General features: G+C 43.9%; 1 protein-coding gene across 5 annotated transcripts in view; it reads left to right on the top strand.

The window, feature by feature from the left end:
• PPP2R5E (protein phosphatase 2 regulatory subunit B'epsilon) overlaps positions 1–10,341 on the top strand; it is an 89,860-nt gene extending 79,519 nt beyond the window's left edge. For 4 of the 5 annotated variants that reach the window (XM_080981059.1, XM_080981058.1, XM_080981062.1 and 1 more), the window contains 5 exons: positions 863–982; positions 2,628–2,755; positions 5,159–5,260; positions 5,961–6,104; positions 8,024–10,341. In XM_080981059.1, coding sequence (XP_080837185.1) covers positions 863–982; positions 2,628–2,755; positions 5,159–5,260; positions 5,961–6,104; positions 8,024–8,123 — 594 coding nt within the window. In that variant the 3' untranslated portion in view covers positions 8,124–10,341. The remainder of the gene's footprint in view (positions 1–862; positions 983–2,627; positions 2,756–5,158; positions 5,261–5,960; positions 6,105–8,023) is intronic. The other variant, XM_080981061.1, reaches the window with a different exon arrangement.
• Positions 10,342–24,499: the final 14,158 nt, after the last annotated feature.

The raw sequence follows: 24,499 nt of genomic DNA, 5'->3' as shown, positions 1-24,499 counted from the left end.
AGCTATATGAAGTTGGCAGCCCAGGGTATGCAGCAGCTGGGGGAAAAGGCATATTCCGTGCTTGGGATCATTAGAGTGCTTAGAGTGTTCAACTAGGGGGGCTCGGGTTCAAATCTCCACTCGGCCATGAAGCTAACTGGGTGGCCTTTGGTCAACCATTGTCTCTCAGGCCGATCTATCACACAGGGCAACTTTGAGGATAAAATGGTGAGGACCCAGCCATGTGTGCTGTTTTGAGCTCTTTAGAGAACTGGTAGGATAGAAACCTTACAAGTAACCCAGTAGTATTTTGTAGTACAATGGAAAATGTAGGTGTATTTGAGGAAAGCTAAACGATTCTATTAAATGATTTTAGATGCAGATCTTTTTTGACATTCGTCATTGACTACTCAGAAGCCATAGGTTTATTGCTTTGCACAAAGGTTGACAGCAGCCCAATTAGCAACCATTTTATTCTGCATATTCTTGTAGGAGTAAAATAATGGCTACCCTCCTTAGTGCCATCTGTAAAAAGTAAGCTGTCCACCCTACTTAGCTGTTAATCGTGTCAATTTTTAAGAGCGGTTGGAAATGTTTGCATGTGCTCTTTAATTGTGACATTTGCAAGTTTATTTTGGTGCAGAGTCTTACTGACTTGATTGAAGTGTGCTTGTTCCTATGCCAATAAATGGTGCTGGGTTTTGCATTTACTTCCTAAGAAGTATATGCATGATTGCAGCCAGTTTCTGCAAATGAAGGGTATATTGTTCTTGTGCATTATCTCTACTGGCATAACTAGAAGCTGAGTTAATGCTTCCTTCAAAATTTATTTCCGAATGCAAACAGAAGACCTCTGAATTTAATACTTCCTTTCTCACTTTAGGTCATGTTCCTTGGAGAGCTGGAGGAGATATTGGATGTGATTGAACCCTCACAGTTTGTCAAAATTCAAGAACCCTTGTTTAAACAAATAGCTAAGTGTGTGTCTAGCCCTCACTTTCAGGTCAGTATTGGCAGCCAGAAATTCAGAAGCAAATTGTATGTTGCATGTACATAAACTGTGACGCCATTTTTTGATATGGGAAGTCACTTCAGAAGAGGGGGATTCTGAGCAGTATAGCAAGTTTTAGAGGATGCTTAGCCTTTTCACGGTAGAGTACAGGATCAGGTTTAAGGTGCTGGTTTTAACCTTTAAAGCGTATATGGCCTAGGACCCTCGTACCTACGGGACCGCCTCTCCTGGTATGCCTCATGGAGGACCTTCCAGTCTGCAAATAATAGCATCTTGGAGGTCCCGGGCCTCAACGAGCTTAGACTGTCCTCGACCAGAGCCAAGGCCTTTTCGGCCGTGGGCCCGACCTGGTACCCTGGTAGAATGCTCTGCCACAAGAGACCAGGGCCCTGCAGAATCTGACATCTTTCCACAGGGCCTGCAAGACGGAGCTGTTCCTCCAGGCCTTTGGCCGGGGTCCAGTCTGACTCCCCCTCTCTCCTTATAAGAACTTATATGAAAGTGGCTCCGCAACTTTTCTCACAGGCTCATATAAGATCAGTACAAACAGTTAGGCCGGTGAGCATTTAAGGTCCCCAGCCCTAATATGTGGGTTGTCATCTGATTGGATTTCACTTTGATTCTGATTAGATTTTAGGATGTACAGTGGTGCCCCGCAAGACGAATGCCTCGCAAGACGGAAAACCCGCTAGACGAAAGGGTTTTCCGTTTTTGAGTTGCTTCGCAGGACGAATTTCCCTATGGGCTTGCTTCGCAAGACGAAAATGTCTTGCGAGTCTTGAGATTTTTTTCCCGCTTTCCCCCCCCTTTATCTAATCCGCTAAACCTTTAATAGCCTTTAATAGCCTTTTAGCAGCTAATCCGCTAAGCCTTTAAGCCTTTAATAGCCGCTAAACCGCTAATAGCGCTAATCCGTTAAGCCGCTAATAGGGTTGCTTCGCAAGACGAAAAAACCGCTAGACGAAGACTCTCGCGGAACGGATTAATTTCGTCTTGCGAGGCACCACTGTATTTTAATTGATTGCTTGATTTTATGTTAATATGTTATATATTGGATGTTAGCTGCTCTGAGCCTGGTTTTGGCTGGGGAGGGCAGGGTATAAATAATTATAATTTATTATTTATACCCCCGCCCATCTGGCTGGGCTTCCCCAGCCACCCTGCGCGGCTTCCAAAAAATATTAAAATACAGTAATCCATCAAACATTAAAAGCTTCCCTAAACAGGGCTGCCTTCAGATGTCTTCTAAAAGTCTGGTAGTTGTTATTCTCTTTGACACATGGTGGGAGAGCGTTCCACAGGGCAGGTGCCACTACTGAGAAGGCCTTGTGCCTGGTTCCCTGTAACTTGGCTTCTCGCAGTGAGGGAACTGCCAGAAGGCCCTGTCCTACCACTTTGCCATGCAATATTGTTTCCTCTCAATAGATTTCCCCTAATGGAATACCACATGTGCATTTACTTGCTGGCCCCAATATGTTTAGGACTTTAAAGGTTAATTCCAGCACTTTTAAGTTGGGCCCATAAACAATCTGGAAAACAGTACAGATGGCAAAGCACTGGCATAATATGGTTGTACTTACTGGAATTGTTACCTGATCTAGGAAATAAAAGAATACCATTTCCCCCTTTTTCCAAGGTGGCTGAAAGAGCACTGTACTATTGGAATAATGAATACATCATGAGTTTGATAGAGGAGAATTCCAATGTAATACTTCCCATAATGTTTTCCAGTCTGTACAGGATTTCCAAAGAACACTGGAACCCGTAAGTGTTTTTCTTTGTTTTATTTTTTAAAAAACCCATTGTTGTATATTTGCAACACATTGAAAATCTTAGATTTGTACCTTTCACAGAGTTGTTTCCTAAACAATGAAATACTGGTTATCTGACCTGTCTTGACATTTCACCACTTGCAGGGTTTTACAGCATAGATTTGACACCAAATGCACTTAACTCTAGAGTTGCACAATGAGAGCAGGGCTTTTGCAAGCACTTAGGATATTTACCTGAAGTGTATGCACGAAACTTGTTTCTGGGACACCATACATTTGAGAAAGTTGCAGTGTTTCTCGTATATAGTGCTAGCTGACAGTATGGTACTTACAGTATGATAGAATAAACTTGCAGGCGCTCCTCTGAGATCCTTCGTGGGAGAAGTTAAGAAGAGGAGAAAACTCTGGAATTGCAGAGATAATAAATCCCTGTACTTAGTTGAAATGTGACCCTGCCTCGTTGTGTACATGGTCACTTAGGAAAATAGATGAGGTTAAAACTTTTGGAAATTAGAGGAGACTTGGTTGGCTTTCCAAAGCAACTCTCATTATGATCTGGCCTATTTACTTGAAAAGTGATATTGGAACCTCTTTGTAGATATTTGGTGCACAGCCGTATTGTGAGCAAAAGTATGATGACTTCCAAGTTGGACTGTTACAGATCTTTGAACAGAAACATTTCATCTAGAGACTGGCAGAACCTGGAAAAGGTTTCACCAGTTTGAAGGGTCAGTTTCTCAGAAACAGAAAGTTTTTTTTAAAAAAAATATCGTACAGATTATTGTTCAAACCAAGTTTCACAAAGCTGTTCACAGTTAAGCCATAATATAATTTTGAAACTAAATAAAAACAAAAAAAAAATTCGTTTTTTCAAAACAGCACAGAAACCTGCTGAAACAAGCAGCACCAGTTAGTAGTACCCGGCATGATATGTCCATATTAAATACTGAGTTGGGAAAGCGCAAAGTTCATTCCATATCCTGAGCTAGCATATTGGCAGATGCTCTGATTCTGGTATCCCGCACCCCCAAGACGGAACTGTATTATTAAAAATCTAGCCAAAAGAATGAGAAGAATTTGCAGTTCACTGGGAGCAGGGAGGTTGGTTTACTGTGCTTCCTCAGACCGGTTGTGTGATGGGTTGTGTCACAGTTGAGTGATGTTGATGTCACTAGTACCTTGTGTATCAGGAACTTTGAAACAAAGGATCTATCATAGAATTAGAGTTGGAAGGAATCGCTGAGGGTCATCTACCCTCTAGTCCAACCACCTGCAGTGCAGGACTCCTGTCCACAGCTGTCCCGGGGGGGGGGGGCTGAACCGCCAACCTTCTGGTCAACGGCCAGATGCACTGACCTATTGCGCCGCAGAGATGTACATCCCGTATTTTTAAAAGGTGCCTTTTGCCGCTCTGCAGCTACAACATTGCCACTTTACAGCAATATCCTCCAGATAAAACCTTAATACGATTTACTTTTGCCCTAGTCTTCAGAGCACTTCACTGATAAGCCCTGTTGTATTCTTTGGGGTCTGCAGTAGGAGACAGCCTTGAGGTGCACAGACAGGTCATCAAAAGCTTACTCAAGAGGGCTTATGGGAGATGAGTCCCTGGTTTTCTTACACTTTCTTCTGGGTCTCCTTAACAGGACATGTAGTAAATTCAGCAGTACATACTTCTACAAGCATATATTGCACTGAGCTTCCACGGGGTAATAAAGGAAAAATATAAACATGAACGTCCTTTTTTATTTAATATGAGGTTCTCTGCTCCTCCTCAGTGCTTCTCTCATTCGATTTCCTTTTTCTAATTCTAGTCTTCCTTTCCCCCAGTCCTTTTTCTTATAGTTTCTTTTGCCATTGTCCCAGCTTATTAGCATAGAAGGACTAGAGTTGACTAGAGAGTATCTTGAGGTTCCCAGTCCTTGGAGAATTTAGCACTAGGCTGCACAGATGAAAGGAATGAAAAAGTTGCGATCACCTGCCGGGTGCCATGCTAAGTTTTGTGTTAAATCTTCCTGCATTCTCTCCCTGCTTTCATATGTTTCTGCGAAACTTGAGTTCTAAACTTCAGTTGCCCCCTCTGGTCTTCCCCCACAAAGTAATAGCATCTTGAGTTTGGCTTACATTGAAACACTGCAGAATTTGAAAAGGCTCCACACACTATATTCAGCTGTGGTTAATGACACTTCCCAGCACAACATTTATTGATGCAGGATTCTGTTTCCGTTGACCCAGTATAGATTTGGGGAAGACTGGAAGGGGACACAGCTTAGATGATGCCAGAGCTGTGTGTCCTGTGACACAAATACATCAAATCAGAACGGTGTTGTTGGCACGAAAAGATCTGTCCCGTTTGAATGGCAAATTAATGGACTCTTTCTTTCACGATTCACAGGGCTATTGTGGCTTTAGTATACAACGTGCTGAAGGCATTTATGGAAATGAACAGCGCCATGTTTGACGAGCTGACGGCCACTTACAAGTCAGATCGCCAGCGGTAACTTTCTACAGCCTTTTTTATTTTATTTTGTCAGCTGTGCATAAAGCCTGCTGTTTTTAGTTTTGGTTCTTTTTTTTATTTAAACACTTTGCAGTAATTGCATAATTCCCACACATGATTGATTGCAATGCTTCATTCCCCCCCTCCCCGCATGCTCATTAGCCTGGCCCCTGCAAGACGTATAGATGGTTGTTTTTTTCCTTCCCATTATGAGATACAGTACCCATTGCGTAGCTTGTGAACTTGCATTCCTCACAGAACTTCTTTTGGCTCTATGTTCTTAAAGACTTAATTGTATCAAGAATTTCAATAGTAAAAAATAAAAATAATTTCTTTTTTTATTTAACCCCCCCCCCCAACTCATCAATTTGCCTTCACTTTGCTTTGAAGATGGTGTCCAGAATGCATACAGGAACTCTTTGCGAGTCAAGAAAGCTTTCGGCAATTAACTCTCATAACTTGCGTCTGACCTTTATTGGGATCTCTAAGCAAAGTGACCCCGTCCCCCCCCCCCCCAGCCTTCCTTGCTTTCCTTCTCCATAATATCTTGATACATTTAAGGCTTTGGCATTGCTGGATCTAGAAGAAGTGCCATCCATACGATCATTAGTTGCACCTTAGTTTAAAATGTTTCTCTGCCTTTCCCTTAATCACCCTTCTCCAATTATAGTGCATCATCTTTTGTCTGAAATTTCAGCTTATCCAAAGCAGCAGGTGAAACTAATGAGGAAACTTCGGGAACTCCGGGCAGTTTGCGACTTGGTGAAAGTCGTGCCTTTTGTGAGACTCGGGGTTCCCACAAGCAAAGCGAAGGGTACTGTATGTCATCAAGCCTTGTTAGGTTAGTATAGCCTCTCACACGTTCTTGGAGGCCCTAATGTTGTTCAGTTCCATCACCAGGCTGACTGCGCTCTGCTTAACATTAAAAAGAAAACTCAAAGAAATGTAAATAGAGGGGTACCGAGTACCCCTTAGCTTTCATAGACTTTATGCCTGTACGCTTGATTTGTTATGCTTGATTTGTTAATGTTTTGTTTAAGCTAGGCTAGGCTTCTTACACAGTGGCCCAGGGCCAGCAGGGTATCGGGGATGCTGCTGTGTGGATGTAGCTTGGACCTTTTTGCAAACGTTACCCAAGTTTCATCAAGAAACTGGTTAGACTCCTAACAATTATTAGTGAAGTATTGATTGTGTTTCTGGCAATGGCTGTTTCTGGCGTTTGGTCACCTCAAAAGGTCAAAGCTGAGGCTTCCATCTACGTGCAGGAAACACATTTTTAAAATCATGACATCTTGGAGGCAAGGATTCGGAAAGCTATTTCATTCATCGAGAATCTCCGGCGTGGTTTTCGACCTTTTTGTCTTTGAACAGCAGGCTCCCATGTCACACCATGATCAGCTTTGAACATTCACTCGGCCTCAAAAATGGTTTTCCGTGTGGCATTGTGGGGTGTTTGAGAAACACAAGCCTAAAGCCTCCTTGGCTGCTAGCACAGAACTCGATGCAATGTTGTTTGGATTCCAGCAGTAAAAAAGACAAGGCATTGCTCAAGTAGAGGATACACTTTGCTAGGGAGTAAGCACTATTGTTTTCACTGGGCCTCCTCCATAATGAATAATGGTAGGATAGTAGTCCAGGATTGTTCTAGTATACAGAATTTTGCCATTTTTAACTATGTACACGACTGTGACATTATCTATTGCCTGCCAAGTCAATATCTGCCATTTTAAAAAAGTTAAATAGTTATATTTTAATGTATTTTTCATCCTTTGCTGGAAGCTGCCCTGAGTGGCTGGGGAAACCCAGCCAGATGGGTGGGGTATAAATAAATTATTATTATTATTATTATTATTATTATTATTATTATTATTATTACAATAAACTTGGGTATAATTCATTAGCTCTCTGGCAACTTGAAAGTTATGCACATATTAAGTTTATGATCCTGAGAAATAGAAAGGTTAAGTAGCAGTTTCTGTTTTGTGAAAGTTTGGACCTGTTATTTTGGTCACTTGTCTGGCTGCAGTTCCGGTGGTTTCATTGGAAAAAAGCTTAGGACAGTTTTCTGTAAATAATGATGAAGATAAGAATGTGTGGGGAAGGAGAGAACAAGAAATGGAATAATAACGCTTTTAAATTAAATAACTGATGCAGTCCGATAATTAAAAAGAGATCCAATGAGTTCCCTAGAAAGAAAAATAAATCCACTCGTCACGGATGACATACATTGCCAAATGAAGCTCCACTGGCTTCCATCTCCATAGTATTTGAAGGAACATATTGGGCAATTTGGGTTTGTAATGGCTTCAAATACAGGAACACAATTCCTTACCCTCCAAAACATCTGCAGTAGTGCATTTGGTATGTAATTGTTTTTATTCTACCTTTGTTTTGCTCTAGAAGGCAGGTTTTCATTAACTCGGATAAAGAAATGCCAGTAAGTGCAGGACAAGACCAGCAAATAGAGCAAGCGGTGTGATTCCGAAGTCTTGCCAGACTGGGTAGCATTGGATGTTGCAAGGCACCACCGGCTTGGGGTTGTTCCTGCGAACGCCTGGCACTATTCAGTTGCGGGGTTCTTGTGTGCACAGCCTTAAGAGGTTTCAGAGAAAATGCAAAGCGTTGGGACACCCCAGTGCATCGTTCTACCTCTAGTGCCGTTTTCTTTCTGTAGCTGTACTGATGTAAGAAACAAGGGGCTCGTGAAAACCTGACTTTTTCCTCTAATGCTTCTCTTCCCCCCTCCCCTTAATTTAACAGCGAGAAGAAAAAGGAGAAGGAACGTGAAGAACTATGGAAAAAACTGGAGGATTTGGAACTAAAGCGGGGTCTTAGACGGGATGGGATAATTCCAACTTAACAAAAAGAAGCAAAGCAGCATTTAAATAACCTGTGGAGTCACACATGTATGTAGTAGAAGATGGAGCAACAGTTTTCTGTATTGTGCAACTTTACAGTAGATTTCACATTTGTTTCATTATTACAACAGCACTGTATATATCTGTCTCTAAGTAAAGGAAAACAAACAAACAAACAAAAAAAGAACTTCAATCCAAAGTTTGGACAACAGATGGACTTCTCAGAACTTTGCAAAAATAATCATTGTTTTAACCCTTCTTTAAACCAGTCTTCAAAAGATCTGTCGAAATTGCTATGTCCAAATTCCATTGTCAGGACCTCTTCCTTATTTATCATTAGCAGAGAGTGATACAACTTCAAATGTGAACAATCTTAAATTTAGCTTGTCTTTCTGCTAAACTGTTAAATGTATTTATAGTAAAAGAGAGAGAGAGAAAAAAAAGATTGTCATTTTCTTATGAGTTTGTGTAACATCTTTCTCCTCCGGATAACTATGCTGTAATTTGACTTGGGTTTTTTTGTTTTTGTTTTTTTCCTTTTTTTGCACATCTTCATGAGTTGAATGTTTATACAGATCAGGGCCGTAAAAAGAAAAAATGAAAAAATAGAGGTCCTTAAAAATGCTAAGAGTTTGTTCTGGTATACGCAACTTTTGAGTACCAGACCTGCTTTGGTGCTCCTTCAGTGTGAACATTACGAGTAACTATAATGTGGTTATAGGCGGATTTGGGAGGTGTGCATTGGGATTTGCCAATGAATCAGTTGCTTGCGAATCCCAGCTCACCCCACCAATCCTTATCAAAGTGTGCAGTGGCAACAACGCAAACTTCAGTATCCGACCAGTATTAAGCTGTACACGGTTGATAAAATGGCCAGATTTGTCTTAGGAATACTGAGGATAAATTATTGCATTGCTATACATTTTCTTTAGGCTATTTGGAAATAATAAAACAAGAGTACACCTAAAAAAAATTGATCGTGTATGGTCATCATGGAGCTAATATGGGGTGGGGGGGTGGGGAGTTGAGCAGACAGGTTGGATTGTTTGAAGTTGTTGCCTTACCTTTCTAAATATTTATTAAACATTCCAGCCAAAAAAGAAAAAGAAAAAAGATTCTGTGGTGGTTTTTGCAACTCCGTTTCTTATCACAGCAACATCTTGTTTTGAGCTGGAATGGATTATGGATAACATACTTCAGCATTCTGAACTTGGGTGCTCATTTCCTAATTACTGTATTTGTTACCAAAAGTGGTTCTAAAAAATACTATTGGGGAGCGGGGGGAAAGAGAATATTCCAATTCTGGCAAACCTAATGTCTTGAGTATTAATAATAAAATTTTAAATGATTTTATATCAAAGGTGCATTGTGACCAAATTGTTTAAGGTTAAAAACAAAGCAAAAAAAATATATATGGAAAAAAGAGAGGGCTGTATTATAAATATACATTACTGGCTATCTGCTTTGTATTTAAAAGTGGAATCTCACATCTTTGGTAGATAAAATGCTGATAAGACTTGTGTACAGTATATATTTAGCTACTGCAGGTACATTATTATATACCGTAAGGTATGTGTTTTTCAGGATTTTTCTCCAGGATGCTTTTGAACTGTTATAGACAACATATGACAACAATGATTGATAATCCTAAACCATTGATCCAGCAGTATTTACAGTATAAAGCTGAATTGGTGTTCATAAGTCTTTTGTGATAGTCGCAAACATGAATTTACAACCTGTTGCCATTGATAGAAGTACAGTATAAATACGAGCTTGTATATTTTTCTTCCTGCCATTTAAATATTTGGTAGAATTGGGGGTTTCTTGTTTCCAGGCCAAATAAATAAATAAAAATGAGAGAGCAGGGAGATTCCCCTCTCTTGTCAGACGGACTACTGTTTCGGGGTTATCAGGTCACAGTTTGTACATGTGAGTCTTTGCACATGGATATTGTAAACTCAAGAGCTTTGTAAAAACTTGACACTGCTAATTCATGGGCGGGAGGGCGGGTGGAAACCAGAAGTAAACTAGTCATATGCAACACCAAACACAACATGGTTTAATGGGATTAAGCTAAGCCTGTTTTAAGAACATTGACTGGGACTCAATGTATACATGGCAGATGCTGCCATAGGTGAAACGTTCTATTTTAAAAAAAAAGTGCTGGAGCAAAAGGTGCAAGCTGAAATACTGAAGATGAAATAAATTTATAACAAATCATATCCCTTAGACGTCCTTGATTTTGACCAGTCTTTTGTTTCTGCTACGGATTTTGAAGTTAACCCATGCCTAAAATAGGCTTCAACGAGAACGTTTTACGCATCTGACTTTTTACAGTAGTGAAAAGCATATTAAAGCAGCAGTGTAAATGTTATATGCTATTATGATGGTGTTAAAACACACACATGCGTAATTAGGAAAAAGTGGTATATCTTTGAAGGAAGGTCAGTTGATTGCTTGACTCTTGGATATTTGCAGTCATCTTGCAACGGGGGACACATTCCGGGCCGTTTGTCACATAGGTGCCGAACACTCTTCATGAGCCCAGGGCCTATTTCTTGGAAGGTATGGAAATTCAGCCTGAGAGCCACCCTTTCTCATGCCTTTCTTTGAGCAAAGAAATAAATACAACAAAGAGACTAGAACGCAGCTCCCAGGGTCAGCAAATGATCTTCCTGGACTATATGTAAGTAAAAAGAGTCAGGTGGGAGATAGCTGGGGGCAGACTGAGGCAGTTGAAACAGGGCCTCATCTAGGGCTGGCACACCCATGAGGCAAGGTGAGGGGACTGCCTCAGGCGGCAGCATCCCCAGGGGCAGCCCAATGACAGTTTTCCTTCCTTCTCTGTTCCTAACGTAGACCTCCTGTGGTTGGGAGTGGGACGCCATTTTGTGGTTCCACCTCAGGTGCAAAAATGTATTGGGCTGGCCCAGCCCACCTTAATGAAGCAGCCGACACTATGAAAACAAAACACTTTTCATGCACAGATATTTTATCTGCCTTTCAAAACACATGAAATGCTTGAGAGGGCGCTGAGGCACCAGGAAACGCAGCATTGTGTCTGCACACTGAGCTTATATTTTTTGCTCTATAAGACTCACTTTTCCCCTCCTAAAAAGTAAGGGGGAATGTGTGTGCGTCTTATGGAGCGAATGCAGGCTGCACAGTTATCCCAGAAGCCAGAACAGCAAGAGGGATCACTGCTTTCACTGCGCAGCGATCCCTCTTGCTGTTCTGGCTTCTGAGATTCAGAATATTGCTTTTCTTGTTTTCCTCCTCCAAAAAACTAGGTGAGTCTTGTGGTCTGGTGCATCTTATAGAACGGAAAATATGGTATGTTTACAGCTGCAGGATCTCTTACTATTATGGGGGAGCCACAATCATGCACTTTAAAAGCCTTTTGTATGCTTTGTTTTTTAAAAAAGGGGAGTGGAAATCAAGTTGATAGCTGTGATTCTTCAGTCCAAGGGTAGCCTATGTTCTGCTGCAGTTGGACTCTGTCTCCCATCGGCCTCAGCCAGGAAGGCCCAAGGGCCAGGGATGATGGCAGCTGTATTCCAGTAACCTCTGGAGGGCTGCACTTCGGCTATGCCTGCAGGCGTGGGGAACCTGTGGTCCTCCAGGTATGGCTGAACTACAACTCCCATCTTCCCTAGCAGTTGGCCATGCATGCTGGGGCTGATGGGAGATTCGGTTCAATTTTGTTAAAAAAATTCCTGTCATGTCTCATTCAGATGAATTGTAAATTGGCTTACAAATGACAAATACAGTGGTACCTCGGGTTACAAACACCTTGGGTTACAAACACTTCGGGTTACGGACTCCCCTAACCCGGAAGTAGTACCTCAGGTTAAGAACTTTACCTCAGGATGAGAACAGAAATCGCGCGGCGGCAGCAGGAGGCCCCATTAACTAAAATGGTACCTCAGGTTAAGAACAGATCTCCGGAACGAATTAAGTTCATAACCAGAGATACCACTGTAATAACATAATAGAACAAATACAGCAGAAATCATACAGAGCAATTAAGAAGTCATCAGTTTAAACAACTACAATCCATAAAATGCCATCAGTGCAACAACTAAAAAACCCCCAAGAAGCCTAATGGCACAATTGCAACAAAGGACATATGATAGGATTCACAAAGTACAGCATTCGCAATCTATAAAACCACAATGTTAACAAAATAGCAACCAAAAAAATAACCTCAAGACTCGTAATCTTTTGATCGATTGAGCCCAGCCACCCCATGATTACAGACAAAGTCTCTCTCACAGCTCTTCCTTTGGAAACGGCTCCCTTATGAAAGATTGGTTTTTGGATCATGCTTTGCTGCTGCTGTTTGTTTGGTTTTTTTAAAACTTAGATATAGGATGAGGTTGCATTTTATGATTTAGCCAGGAGAGGGCAGCAGAAGCTCAGTTTCTCCATAGGAATGCTTTCACCCATAATATTTTTTTTTAAAAACGAGAATGAAAAAGCATGCAAGCTCTCTGCTGGTGGGTAGGGAGAAGCCTTTGCATTCTGAGGCCTCCACCTGCAGAGCACATTGATATAGTGCTATAAGGGGGTGAGACAATCTTTCAGGTATCCTGATCCTAAGCTGCTTTATAAATCAAAGCCACCACCTTGAACTTCGCCTGGTAGCTAATTGGCAGCCAGTGCAATTATTTCCATGGCGGGGTAAAGTGTTGGCAATATCCTGCTCCACTGAGCTGCTGAGCCGCCACACTGAGCACCAGCTGCAACTTCTGGACCAACCTCAAGGGCAGCCCCACATTGGGTACATTGCAGTAATCCAGCCTGGACGTTACCAGCGCATGGATGACAGCAGTCAAGCTATCTTGGTCCAGAAATGGCTGTAGTTGTTTTACCAGCCAAAGCTGCTAGAAGTCTCCCTGGTCACCTGGGCCTCTAGTGACAAAGATAGATCCAGGAGCAGCCCCAAATTATGAAGCTGCTCTTTTGGGGAAATACAACTCCCACCCAAAGCAGGTGACTGTCATAGTCCTGCTCTACTCTGCCTTGGTCACCACACCTGGAATACTCTCTCTAATTCTGGGCACCACAATTTAAGAAGGATGTTGACAAGCTGGAACGTGTGCAGAGGAGGGCAACCAAGATGATCAAGGGTCTGGAAACCAAGTCTTATGAGGAAAGGTTGAAGGAGCTGGGTATGTTTAACCTGAGAAGAGACAGGAGATATGATAGCCATCTTCAGATATCTTAACGGCTGTCCCATGGAAGAGGGAACAAGCTTGTTTTCTCCTGCTCCAGGAGAATGGAGCAGGTGCAAGAAAGGAGATTCCAACTAAACATCAGGAAGAACTTTCTGATGGTAAGAAAGTGGAACAGACTCCCACAAGAAGTGGTGGACTCTCCTCCTTTGGAGGTTTTTAATACAGAGGTTGGATGCGGATGATACCCAGCTCTACCTCTCTTTCAAATCAGAACCAGTGAAGGTGGTGAAGGTCCTGTGTTGAGTGTCTGGAGGCGGCTGGAGGATGGATGGCAGCTAACAGATTGAGGTTGAATTCTGACAAGACGGAAATACTGTTTTGGGGGGACAGCAGGCGGGCTGGTGTGGAGGACTCCCTGGTCCTGAATAGGGTAACTGTGCCCCTGAAGGACCAGGTGTGCAGCCTGGGAGTCATTTTGAACTCACAGCTGTCCATGGAGGCGCAGGTCAATTCTGTGTCCAGCTCCATCTGGTACGCAGGCTGAGACCCTACCTGCCTGTGGACTGTCTCGCCAGAGTGGTGCTTGCTCTAGTTATCTCTCGCTTGGACTACTGCAATGCGCTCTATGTGGGGCTACCTTTGAAGGTGACCCAGAAACTACAACTAATCCAGAATGCGGCAGCTAGACTGGTGACTGGGAGCGGCCGCCGAGACCACATAACTCCGGTCATGAAAGATCTACACTGGCTCCCAGTACGTTTCCGAGCACAATTCAAAGTGTTGGTGCTGACCTTTAAAGCCCTAAACTGCCTCGGCCCAGTATACCTGAAGGAGTGTCTCCACCTCCATCGTTCTGCCCGGACACTGAGGTCCAGTGCCGAGGGCCTTTTGGCGGTTCCCTCGCTGCGAGAAGCCAAGTTACAGAGAACCAGGCAGAGGGCCTTCTCAGCAGTGACACCCGCCCTGTGGAACGCCCTCCCACCAGATGTCAAAGAGAAAAACAACTACCAGACTTTTAGAAGACATCTGAAGGCAGCCCTGTTTAGGGAAGCTTTTAATGTTTAATAGACTATTGTATTTTAATATTCTGTTGGAGGCCGCCCAGAGTGGCTGACGAAACCCAGCCGGATGATGATGATGATGATGATTATCTGTCATGGATGCTTTAGCTGATATTCCCCTGCTTTGCAGAGGGTTGGGCTAGATGACCCTCAGGGTCCCTTCCAACTTGACAATTCTATGATTCCATCCAGACTCAGAAACTGCCCACTCACAGCGCCTTCATATTGCCATTATTCATTCATCTGAGCTCCTGGCGAGGGTTTGCATGGCCTCTCTTGATTCCGATGTTACCGAGAGGTAGAACTGGGAATATTCGGTGCACAGTTGACCCTTCCGTCTCTCCCACCTTGGAACAGTCACTCCCAGCTCTGCCAGCAATTTAAGATTGGGTAAAGCATCCTCCACCTCTCTACAGTCTGTCTCTGTGTTATAGTATTCTGTAGTTTTTCAGCTGGGAGCCGGAACTGCTTCCCTGTGTTCTTGTGCGTCCTATATGTTCCGATCTCTATGCTGTGGTTGCAGAGGGGATCGTGTTTTGATCCCTCGCAGCACCGTTGGTTTATGGATTTCAGCTGAAGGGCAGCAACGCCTTTGCTGCAGGGATAAGAATCCTCGGTCACACCCATGCTATGCATTCAAAGCATATTTATTGTTGGCATTTATCTCGGGAGACAATGGAGTGTGCCTCTGGGGGTGAAGCCAAATTGCTCCGTTAGCACCGAAATGACCTCCCCGGGGTGCAAGCCTGGGCTGTGTGTACCGGGTTCCTGGGCTGCACAGGTGACAAGACTCCCCTCTTGGCCTTGCTAACAATCCTTGGCTCTCTCCTCCCAAGAATTCTGGGAACTGTAGTTCAAAAAGGTTCTCCTAACAACTCCCAGTACTCTATACAAGCTGCACATCTTTAGGGGAAGCCATGGCGTAAAGGGGCCTTAAATGAATGGTTTGGATACGTCCCTAGTTTTAGAAGCTGCTTAGAAGCCATTTTGGCACCTAAGCGGCATATAAATTAACAACAACAAGAAGAAAATTATTTCAGGAATGGAGAATCTATGGACCTCCAGAGATTGTTGGACATGCTGTTGGGGGTTGTCGGGAGTTGTCATCCAAAAACATGGGGAGGGCCGCAGGTTCACCACCCTCTGCCGAAGAGGACAATTCTCTGGGAAAGGTTTCATCCTGACTTCTGAGAATTACCCTTCCTGGCTTGCTTCAGTGAGAAGGAAACGTGGAATTCAGACAGCGCTAATTAGTTCACAGATTATCTCACAGACACAAAGACGATATTATGACATCCTTTGCACATGCCTGTCATTAGACAATAATTGATTCACACATGGCCTGTGATTTCAGAGTAGATTCCAAGTGCCGATGATCACTGAACTAACTGCTCTCCTCGGCGTGACAAAGGAAACACTGTTTTCTTTCTGAAATCCAGTCAACGCCGGCCGCTTGCTCCTCCTTTAAAAATAATGCACCATTAAACAGCACTCAGCTTTGCCAGGGCCCATCCGGATCTCATTGGTGTTCTGAAAAACCCACACAGAACCAAGCAAGTTCAGGGATCACCCCCCCCCCAGCAGTCAGGATGATGGAAAAACCTGCCTTGGAAAATGGGGTGATGCCCTTTGGGGGGTGCCGTCTGAGGTAGCCATCTCACCCAGCCACATAGGTGGGCCAGTTCTACAGATGCTTCTCCTGTCTAAGGATAGGGCCGGCACCAACAGTGAAGCCTTAGGTGAATTGCCTCCACGAAATAAACACTTTGGGTAGTTTCAGGCTTCGCTAAAAGGAATGAGGGGAGTAATGGAGGGCAGGGGTGGAGATATGACTAAAAATAAAAATAATCGAGATCTTTTCTTTTTTAAATGAAAGTATCCCCCTCCAGTTCAGGCTCACCCACACCCTGCGTAAGTTTTCCGACCATGATGCAGCCGACTGGATTTCTTGCCCTAGTAATGAATTCAGAGCCAGCTAAAAGGGAGAGCAGGAATCCCTCTCAATGGCTTAGTTGCGAACTTCTGTTTTCCCTGGCAATTAAGCCAAACAGATACATTTTGCCACCTGTTCACAATGGCAGCTTGAATGCTGTTCCATTAAGCTTAGCGGACGCAGTCTGCACAGGTCACAACCAAGTGTGTTAAAATGTGTGGCTGTCTCATGATTCTTTTTCCTGTCGAGACAAACTGGGTGACAGAATTGTAGAACTGGAAGGGAACTCGGTGGTCAACCAGTCCAAACCCCCTGCAATGCAGGAATTATCAGCTAAATAATCCCTGGCAGATGCCCATCCAACCTCTCTTTAAAAACCTCCAAGGAAGGAGAGTCCACCGCCTTCTGAGGGAGCCCATTCTGCTGTTGAGCAGCTCTTAACCGTCAGAAAGTTATTCCAAATGTTTAGTCGGAATCTGCTTTCTTGTAATTTGAATCCAGGGGTTGATTCCTACCCTCTGGAGCAACAGAAAACAAGTTAGCATCATCTTCTATGTGACAGCCCTTCAGAAATTTGACGGTGCCTATCACCTCTAAGTATCCTCTTATCCAGGCTAAACAACCGTTGTTCGTGAGACTTGATTTCCAGACCCTTGATGATCTTAGTTGCCCTTCTCTGTGCACCTTCTAGTTTGTCAATACCTTTCTTCTTTTAGGTAGATGATACATATATTTCCGTATAGTATGGAAGTGAGAGCTGGACCATAAAGAAGGCTGATCACCGAAGAATTGATGCTTTTGAATTATGGTGCTAGAGGAGACTCTTGAGAGTCCCATGGACTGCAAGAAGATCAAACCGATCCATTCTGAAGGAAACCAGCCCTGAGTGCTCACTGGAAGGACAGATCGTGAAGCTGAGGCTCCAATACTTTGGCCACCTCATGAGAAGACAAGACTCCCTGGAAAAGACCCTGATGCTGGGAAAGATGGAGGCCACAAGGAGAAGGGGACGACAGAGGACGAAATGGTTGGACAGTGTTCTCGAAGCTACCAGTATGAGTTTGACCAAACTGCAGGAGGCAGTGGAAGACAGGAGTGCCTGGCGTGCTCTGGTCCATGGGGTCACAAAGAGTCGCACACGACTAAATGACTAAACAACAACATACCCCTCTTAATTATCTTAGATGTTAAGCTGTGCACGTAAACAATTGCAAAAAGTACAATTAAAACTAATCATGAAAACAGCACACTTCCTCAAAGGGCCTACTGAAATGCAGAGGCCTTTAAGCAATTTATAGCTTAAATAAATTTAAAACAAACCAATAAATGAATGAATTTGTATTCTGCCTTTCCTTCAAAGAACTCAAGATAGTATACATGATTCTCCCCACTCCTTGTTTCATCTTCCCAACAATCCTGCACAGTAGGTTAGGTGGAGAGGCAGCGACTGGTTGAGGGTCACCCAATGAGTTTCATGGATGAGTGGGGACTGGACCATTAATCGCCCAGGTCCTGATCCAGCACTCTGATCGCTGCACCGCACCCCCATAGGCTTTGCCTGCCATTGAAAAGATGCCAGGCACCAGAAGGTTTAGCCATGCTGGCAATATTTTGAGATGTCAGAAAGGCGCTGGTCTATAATGCTGCAGTATCAAGTATCACTATTGTTCCAGGCCTTGACCTCCTCTGACCCTGCCTTTCCTTTAATTGCCCTTAGCAAATCCTTTTCAACTCAGTGGCCCCAGAAAATCCATCTCTCCTGCTTTAGTCTTTTTGGGGCATGGCTTTTTCCAGAAGGAGCTTCTCCGCGTGTCGACGTTTGATGCCAATGAAAATAAGTTGGAAACGTTGCTTTTGAGAATAGCATTGCATTTACTGGAAACATAAGCAGGAACTGCTTGACTCAGTTCTGATTAATTAACTGAAAGGGGAAAGTCGGATCAATTTCACAATGGCCTCGGTTGTGAACTCTTTTGAGTTCCGTTGGAACTGAACACAGATCAAGAGCTGATAAGAGCAAAAATTACTTTGTTTTGGCACAAATCAAGAGTCTGCACTCAAAAAAGGAGCAGAGATTAATTTGGGTAAAGCTATCATTGGCTAAAGAAGAAGAAGGAGAAAGAAAGAAAGAAAGAAAGAAAGAAAGAAAGAAAGAAAGAAAGAAAGATTCTATCGTTCATCACGAAACAACTCTCCCCTTTCCCACCTGGGCAGGATATGGTTGGCGATATACCTGCAGGTTGAAGGTCAAACCAACCTGTGCAAACAGCAGTTCCAGGTGGCAGTTAGCAAGGCACTGTGCATGTATGTGGGATGCGGGTGGCGCTGTGGGTTAAACCACAGAGCCTAGGACTTGCTGATCAGAAGGTCAGCGGTTCGAATCCCCGCGACGGGGTGAGCTCCCGTTGCTCAGCCTCTGCTCCTGCCAACCTAGCAGTTTGAAAGCACGTCAAAGTGCAAGTAGATAAATAGGTACCGCTCTGACGGGAAGGTAAACGGCGTTTCCGTGCGCTGCTCTGGTTCGCCAGAAGCGGCTTAGTCATGCTGGCCACATGACCCGGAAGATGTACACCGGCTCCCTTGGCCAGTAAAGCGAGATGAGCACCGCAACCCCAGAGTCGGCCACAACTGGACCTAATGGTCAGGGGTCTCTTTACCTTTATGCATGTATGCACTGATGCATTTACCTTTTTACCCCACTCCTCCGCCGAAAAGTCTCTCAAACCAGCTTATGTGCAATCCATTGAAACAAGACAGTCCCTGCCTACAGGCAGACAACCCTAAAAAATAAATATGCAACATAAAGGGTAACAGGACTATGGAGGGAAGAGGAAAGCAGTAGACCCCGTCATCAAATCTTTAAAGTTAAATAGTACTTTTTATCATGACCAGGTGGGGGCAGGGAACTGTTCAGGGACAGGAGAGCCCAATTGAGCTGTTCTTTCAGCAGGTAGCAGGGCTCATGAAATCCATGTTATGAATTGGGCATCCTTGCCTTGGAATTCTTATGCTGCTTGTAATTGGTTGGAGATGAGTTGCAGCTCAGAGGTAGGGGGGATGCTTTGCATGCAGAGGGTCATGGGTTCGATTCCTGACGCCTGCAGGCAGGGCTGGAAAAGACTCCCTCTCTGAAACCTTGGAAACCTCAGAGATAGAAGCCAACCCAACATCTTCTGGTCCAATCCTCCCAGACATGTTTTAAAAATGTAAGCATCTATTTAAAAGAAGATGGACATTGAGACACTGGAAGGTGTGCAGAGAAGGGCAACCAAGATGATCAAGGGTCTGGAAACCAAGCCTTATGAGGAACGGTTGAAGGAGCTGGGTATGTTTAGCCTGGAAATGAGGAGACTTAGAGGAGATACAATAGCCCTCTTCAAATATCTCAAGGGCTGCCCCATGGAAGAGGGAACAAGCTTGTTTTCTCCTGCTCTGGAGGGTAGGACTCGAACCAATGACTCCAAGTTACAAGAAAGGAGAGTCCGACTAAACACCAAGAAGAACTTTCTGAAGGTGGCTAACACCCCAGAGGACAGGATGACACTTCAAAACGACCTTGACAGATTAGAGAACTGGGCCAAAACAAACAAGATGAATTTTAACAGGGAGAAATGTAAAGTATTGCACTTGGGCAAAAAAAATGAGAGGCACAAATACAAGATGGGGGACACCTGGCTTGAGAGCAGTACATGTGAAAAGGATCTAGGAGTCTTGGTTGACCACAAACTTGACATGAGCCAACAGTGTGACGCGGCAGCTAAAAAAGCCAATGCAATTCTGGGCTGCATCAATAGGAGTATAGCATCTAGATCAAGGGAAGTAATAGTGCCACTGTATTCTGCTCTGGTCAGACCTCACCTGGAGTACTGTGTCCAGTTCTGGGCACCACAGTTCAAGAAGGACACTGACAAACTGGAACGTGTCCAGAGGAGGGCAACCAAAATGGTCAAAGGCCTGGAAACGATGCCTTATGAGGAACGGCTAAGGGAGCTGGGCATGATTAGCCTGGAGAAGAGGAGGTTAAGGGGTGATATGATAGCCATGTTCAAATATATAAAAGGATGTCACATAGAGGAGGGAGAAAGGTTGTTTTCTGCTGCTCCAGAGAAGCGGACACGGAGCAATGGATCCAAACTACAAGAAAGAAGATTCCACCTAAACATTAGGAAGAACTTCCTGACAGTAAGAGCTGTTCGACAGTGGAATTTGCTGCCAAGGAGTGTGGTGGAGTCTCCTTCTTTGGAGGTCTTTAAGCAGAGGCTTGACAACCATATGTCAGGAGTGCTCTGATGGTGTTTCCTGCATGGCAGGGGGTTGGACTCGATGGCCCTTGTGGTCTCTTCCAACTCTATGATTCTATGATTCTATGATTCTAAGGTAAGAGCTGTTCAACAGTGGAACAGACCACCTTAGAAGGTAATGGGCTCTCCTGCATTTCAGGCTTTTAAAGAGAGGTTGGATGGTCATCTGTCAGGCATGTCCAAAGTCTGTTTCGGAGGCCTGCCCCTGTGGCAGTTTATTTCCTGGGGTAAAATCCTAAAAAACCCTCTACAACCCTAAAAAAAAGCTCAACAACTTAACCCCCCCCCCAAAGCTCAACAGCTTCGATCCTAAATTAAGCACAAGAACTATGGTCGGCCCTTTGGCCGGCCCTCACGGCCCTTCCATTCATCAAATCTGGCCCTCTTTGAAAAACTTCGGACACCGCTGCATCTGTGGTCATCTTTAGCTGTGATTCCTGCACTGCAGGAAGTTGAACTTGTCAACCTTTATGGTTACTTCCAACTCTACAATTCGATGATTCTATAAGTCCCAAGCAATGACAAACCTAGACAGCATCTTAAAAAGCAGAGACATCACCTTGCCAACAAAGGTCCGTATAGTAAAAGCTATGCTTTTCTCAGTAGTGATGTATGGAAGTGAAAGCTGGACCATAAAGAAGGCTGGTCGTCAAAGAATGGATGCTTTTGAATTATGGTGCTGGAGGAGACTCTTGAGAGTCCCATGGACTGCAAGAAGATCAAACGTATCCATTCTTAAGGAAATCAGCCCTGAGTGCTCACTGGAAGGACAGATCCTGAAGCTGAGGCTCCAATACTTTGGCCACCTCACGAGAAGAGAAGACTCCCTGGAAAAGACCCTGATGTTGGGAAAGATGGAGGGCACAAGGAGAAGGGAACGACAGAGGACGAGATGGTTGGACAGTGTTCTCGAAGCTACCAGCATGAGTTTGACCAAACTGCGGGAGGCAGTGGAAGACAGGAGTGCCTGGCGTGCTCTGGTCCGTGGGGTCACGAGGAGTCAGACACGACTAAACGACTAAACAACAACAAATGCTTCTTCTTCCCACTCCCTTAGGTCAAAATTATTGTTTTAGCTGTATGCAATTTTTAGGCAGATTTAAGCACCTAAAACCCATTGGATGAAACTATTGAGATTTCTTTGAACAGGTGACCAGCGTTAATTTCACAGATGTTGAATTGGTTTCACTCCCAACTATACCTTGTGCTTTGTTCACGAGCACATTCTTTGCATGCATTTTAGGCTAAGGGAAACACTCTGACTTCTTGCAACTCTCTCTCCTCTTGGAGCAAGCAGGCAGGGAGGCAGGCAGCTCCCCATCCCTCCCCAAAAGCTTTTTTTGATTGCCTTGGTGATAAATAAAGTTTGCAATCTTGGAAACATTTTTTTTTTAATTTTATTTTTTTTAAAGGATGTAGTAGCATGTCAGAATGAGGTTTTCTTTTCCAGCCTTCTGGTCAGGAACAATAGGAAAATCAAACCACCCAACGATGACATAAGATATAGAGTCTCTATGGTTGTAAAGCTTCGACTTCAGTCTCTGAGCCAGAGGGAAGGGATTATGGGATTCAGACCGTTTCATTGTCATACGAGCCTTTCCACAAGAAATGGAAAGCAAGGTGGAATATAGGAGTTTCTCAAAGAAAGTAAGATGGGTGTGTGCTTCTCCATATTTAAAAGATGAGACGGTCCCGATCCATAGAAATGGCAGTAAATTCCCAGATTACTGGCATGGATCACTCCTGATTTATGCAGAAGTAGATTCATATGTGGCACTATGACCAAAGTTGCCTGCCCTGGCCCTCGCTGCTGGATGAAGAACTCATACTTTCTGCTTTCATGCATAAATCTGAGTGATGTCTGGGCAAGGCTAGGGTTAAGCCCCTAATGAGGGTGGGCATCGTCAACCCAATCAGACCGAACATAATTTAAGGACAAGTTTAATAGCACTAGGGTCAGTAAAGGATCCATGAGAATTTGCAGGTGGGAACGAGACTTTGAAAACAGAACACCACTGATTAATAATAATAATTAGGTCCGTATAGTTAAAGCTATGGTTTTCCCAGTAGTGATGTATGGAAGCGAGAGCTGGACCATAAAGAAGGCTGATCGCCAAAGAATTGATGCTTTTGAATTATGGTGCTGGAGGAGATTCATGAGAGTCCCATGGACTGCAAGAAGATCAAACCTCTCCATTCTGAAGGAAATCAGCCCTGAGTGCTCACTGGAAGGACAAATCCTGAGGCTGAGGCTCCAATACTTTGGCCACCTCGTGAGAAGAGAAGACTACCTGGAAAAGACCCTGATGTTGGGAAAGATGGAGGACACAAGGAGAAGGGGACGACAGAGGACGATATGGTTGGACAGTGTTCTCGAAGCTACCAGCATGAGTTTGACCAAACTGTGGGAGGCAGTGGAAGACAGGAGTGCCTGGTGTGTTCTGGTCCATGGGGTCATGAAAAGTTGGACACGACTTAACGACTAAACAACAACAACAACAACAACAAATTTATTATTTATACCCTGCCCATCTGGCTGGGTTTCCCCAGCTACTCTGAGCGGCTCACAACAGAATATTAAAAACATGATAAAACATCAAACATTAAAAATTTCCCTAAACAGGGTTGCCTTCAGATATCTTCTAAAAGTCAGATAGTTGTTTATTTCCTTGATATCTGGCGGGAGGGCGTTCCACAGGGTGGGCGCCACCACCAAGAAGGCCCTCTGCCTGGTTCCCTGGAACCTCACTTCTCGCAGTGAGGGAACCAGCAGGGGCCTGGGACTTGTCCATCCATTCCCAATAACAAGGGTTGGCGGACTGGCTGGCTGGGCTTCCTTGCTTGCTTGCTTACTCTGAGGCCGCCTCGGCTCCTGGCAACCAGCACCCCCTGACCAGAGGTACCATTTGCCTGTGGAGCATATAGCCAGGGCTGCTGCAACAAACAGCTGTGCAAGCTTTTGGGAGTCAGAGACGCAAGAGGGCATCAGAGAAAGAAAGAGGGACTGAGGCCAGTGTTACCCATGGCATCCCTGACCACCATTCAAGGCACCCCAGGGCACACGAGATGAACACCATGTCCATTTGCGTTTCTTAGTGCAGAAAGTATTGATCTAATGTGTAGAGATCTTTCCTATTCTAATTAATTCAAGAGGGTTCTGGAAGCTTTTCTGTGTGAAAGAAACAAGCAGAAGGTTCATGATGTTTGGGTTATTCCTTCAGAGAAGTTGAGTAGAGCTGGCTTAAACTGGTTCTCTTTTCTCTTTTCTGTCAAAGTCATGCCAACCATAAAAGTAAGGCCAGAAGGAGCCGGGTTTTCACTTTTCTCTTTCTATCTCTTTTCCTTCTGGTGTGGTGTTCTGTACATAGCATGCTTAGTGTTAGGTTTTAGACTTCTTATAAGCTATTTTAAGTTTTAGTTAAGTCGTCTGCAACTGGATTTCTTATGGACAGTGCCAATCCTGAATGTATTGGATTTGTGACCATTATGCTCATTTGTCTTCAGTGGCAGTAAAGCTCTGCTGGATGAAATATGATGATGATGATGATGATGATAATAATAATAATAATAATAATAATAATAATAATTTATTATTTATACCCCACCCATCTGGCTGGGTTTCCCCAGCCACTCTGGGTGGCTTCCAACAGAATATTAAAATACAATAGTCTATTAAACATTAAACAATAAACATTAAAAGCTTCCCTAAACAGGGTCTATTTTGGGGGAATCCTGCAACGTATTTAAGTTTTTACCCTGCTAAGTATACGTTGGAATCTGCTCTGGATCAATATTGAGTAGAATTCCATGACAAACCACTGGACTAGTTAAACAATTTCAGATGGTCTCTTCACCATCAGAGTTTGGACCAGAGGTTGGAATAGATAGCTTTCTGACTGATGG

This window comes from Podarcis pityusensis, assembly GCF_964106645.2.
Source record: "Podarcis pityusensis genome assembly, chromosome: 1".
NCBI lineage: Eukaryota > Metazoa > Chordata > Lepidosauria > Squamata > Lacertidae > Podarcis > Podarcis pityusensis.
Note: the sequence above shows the minus strand (reverse complement) of the source record. Positions and strands in the feature narration are given on the sequence as shown.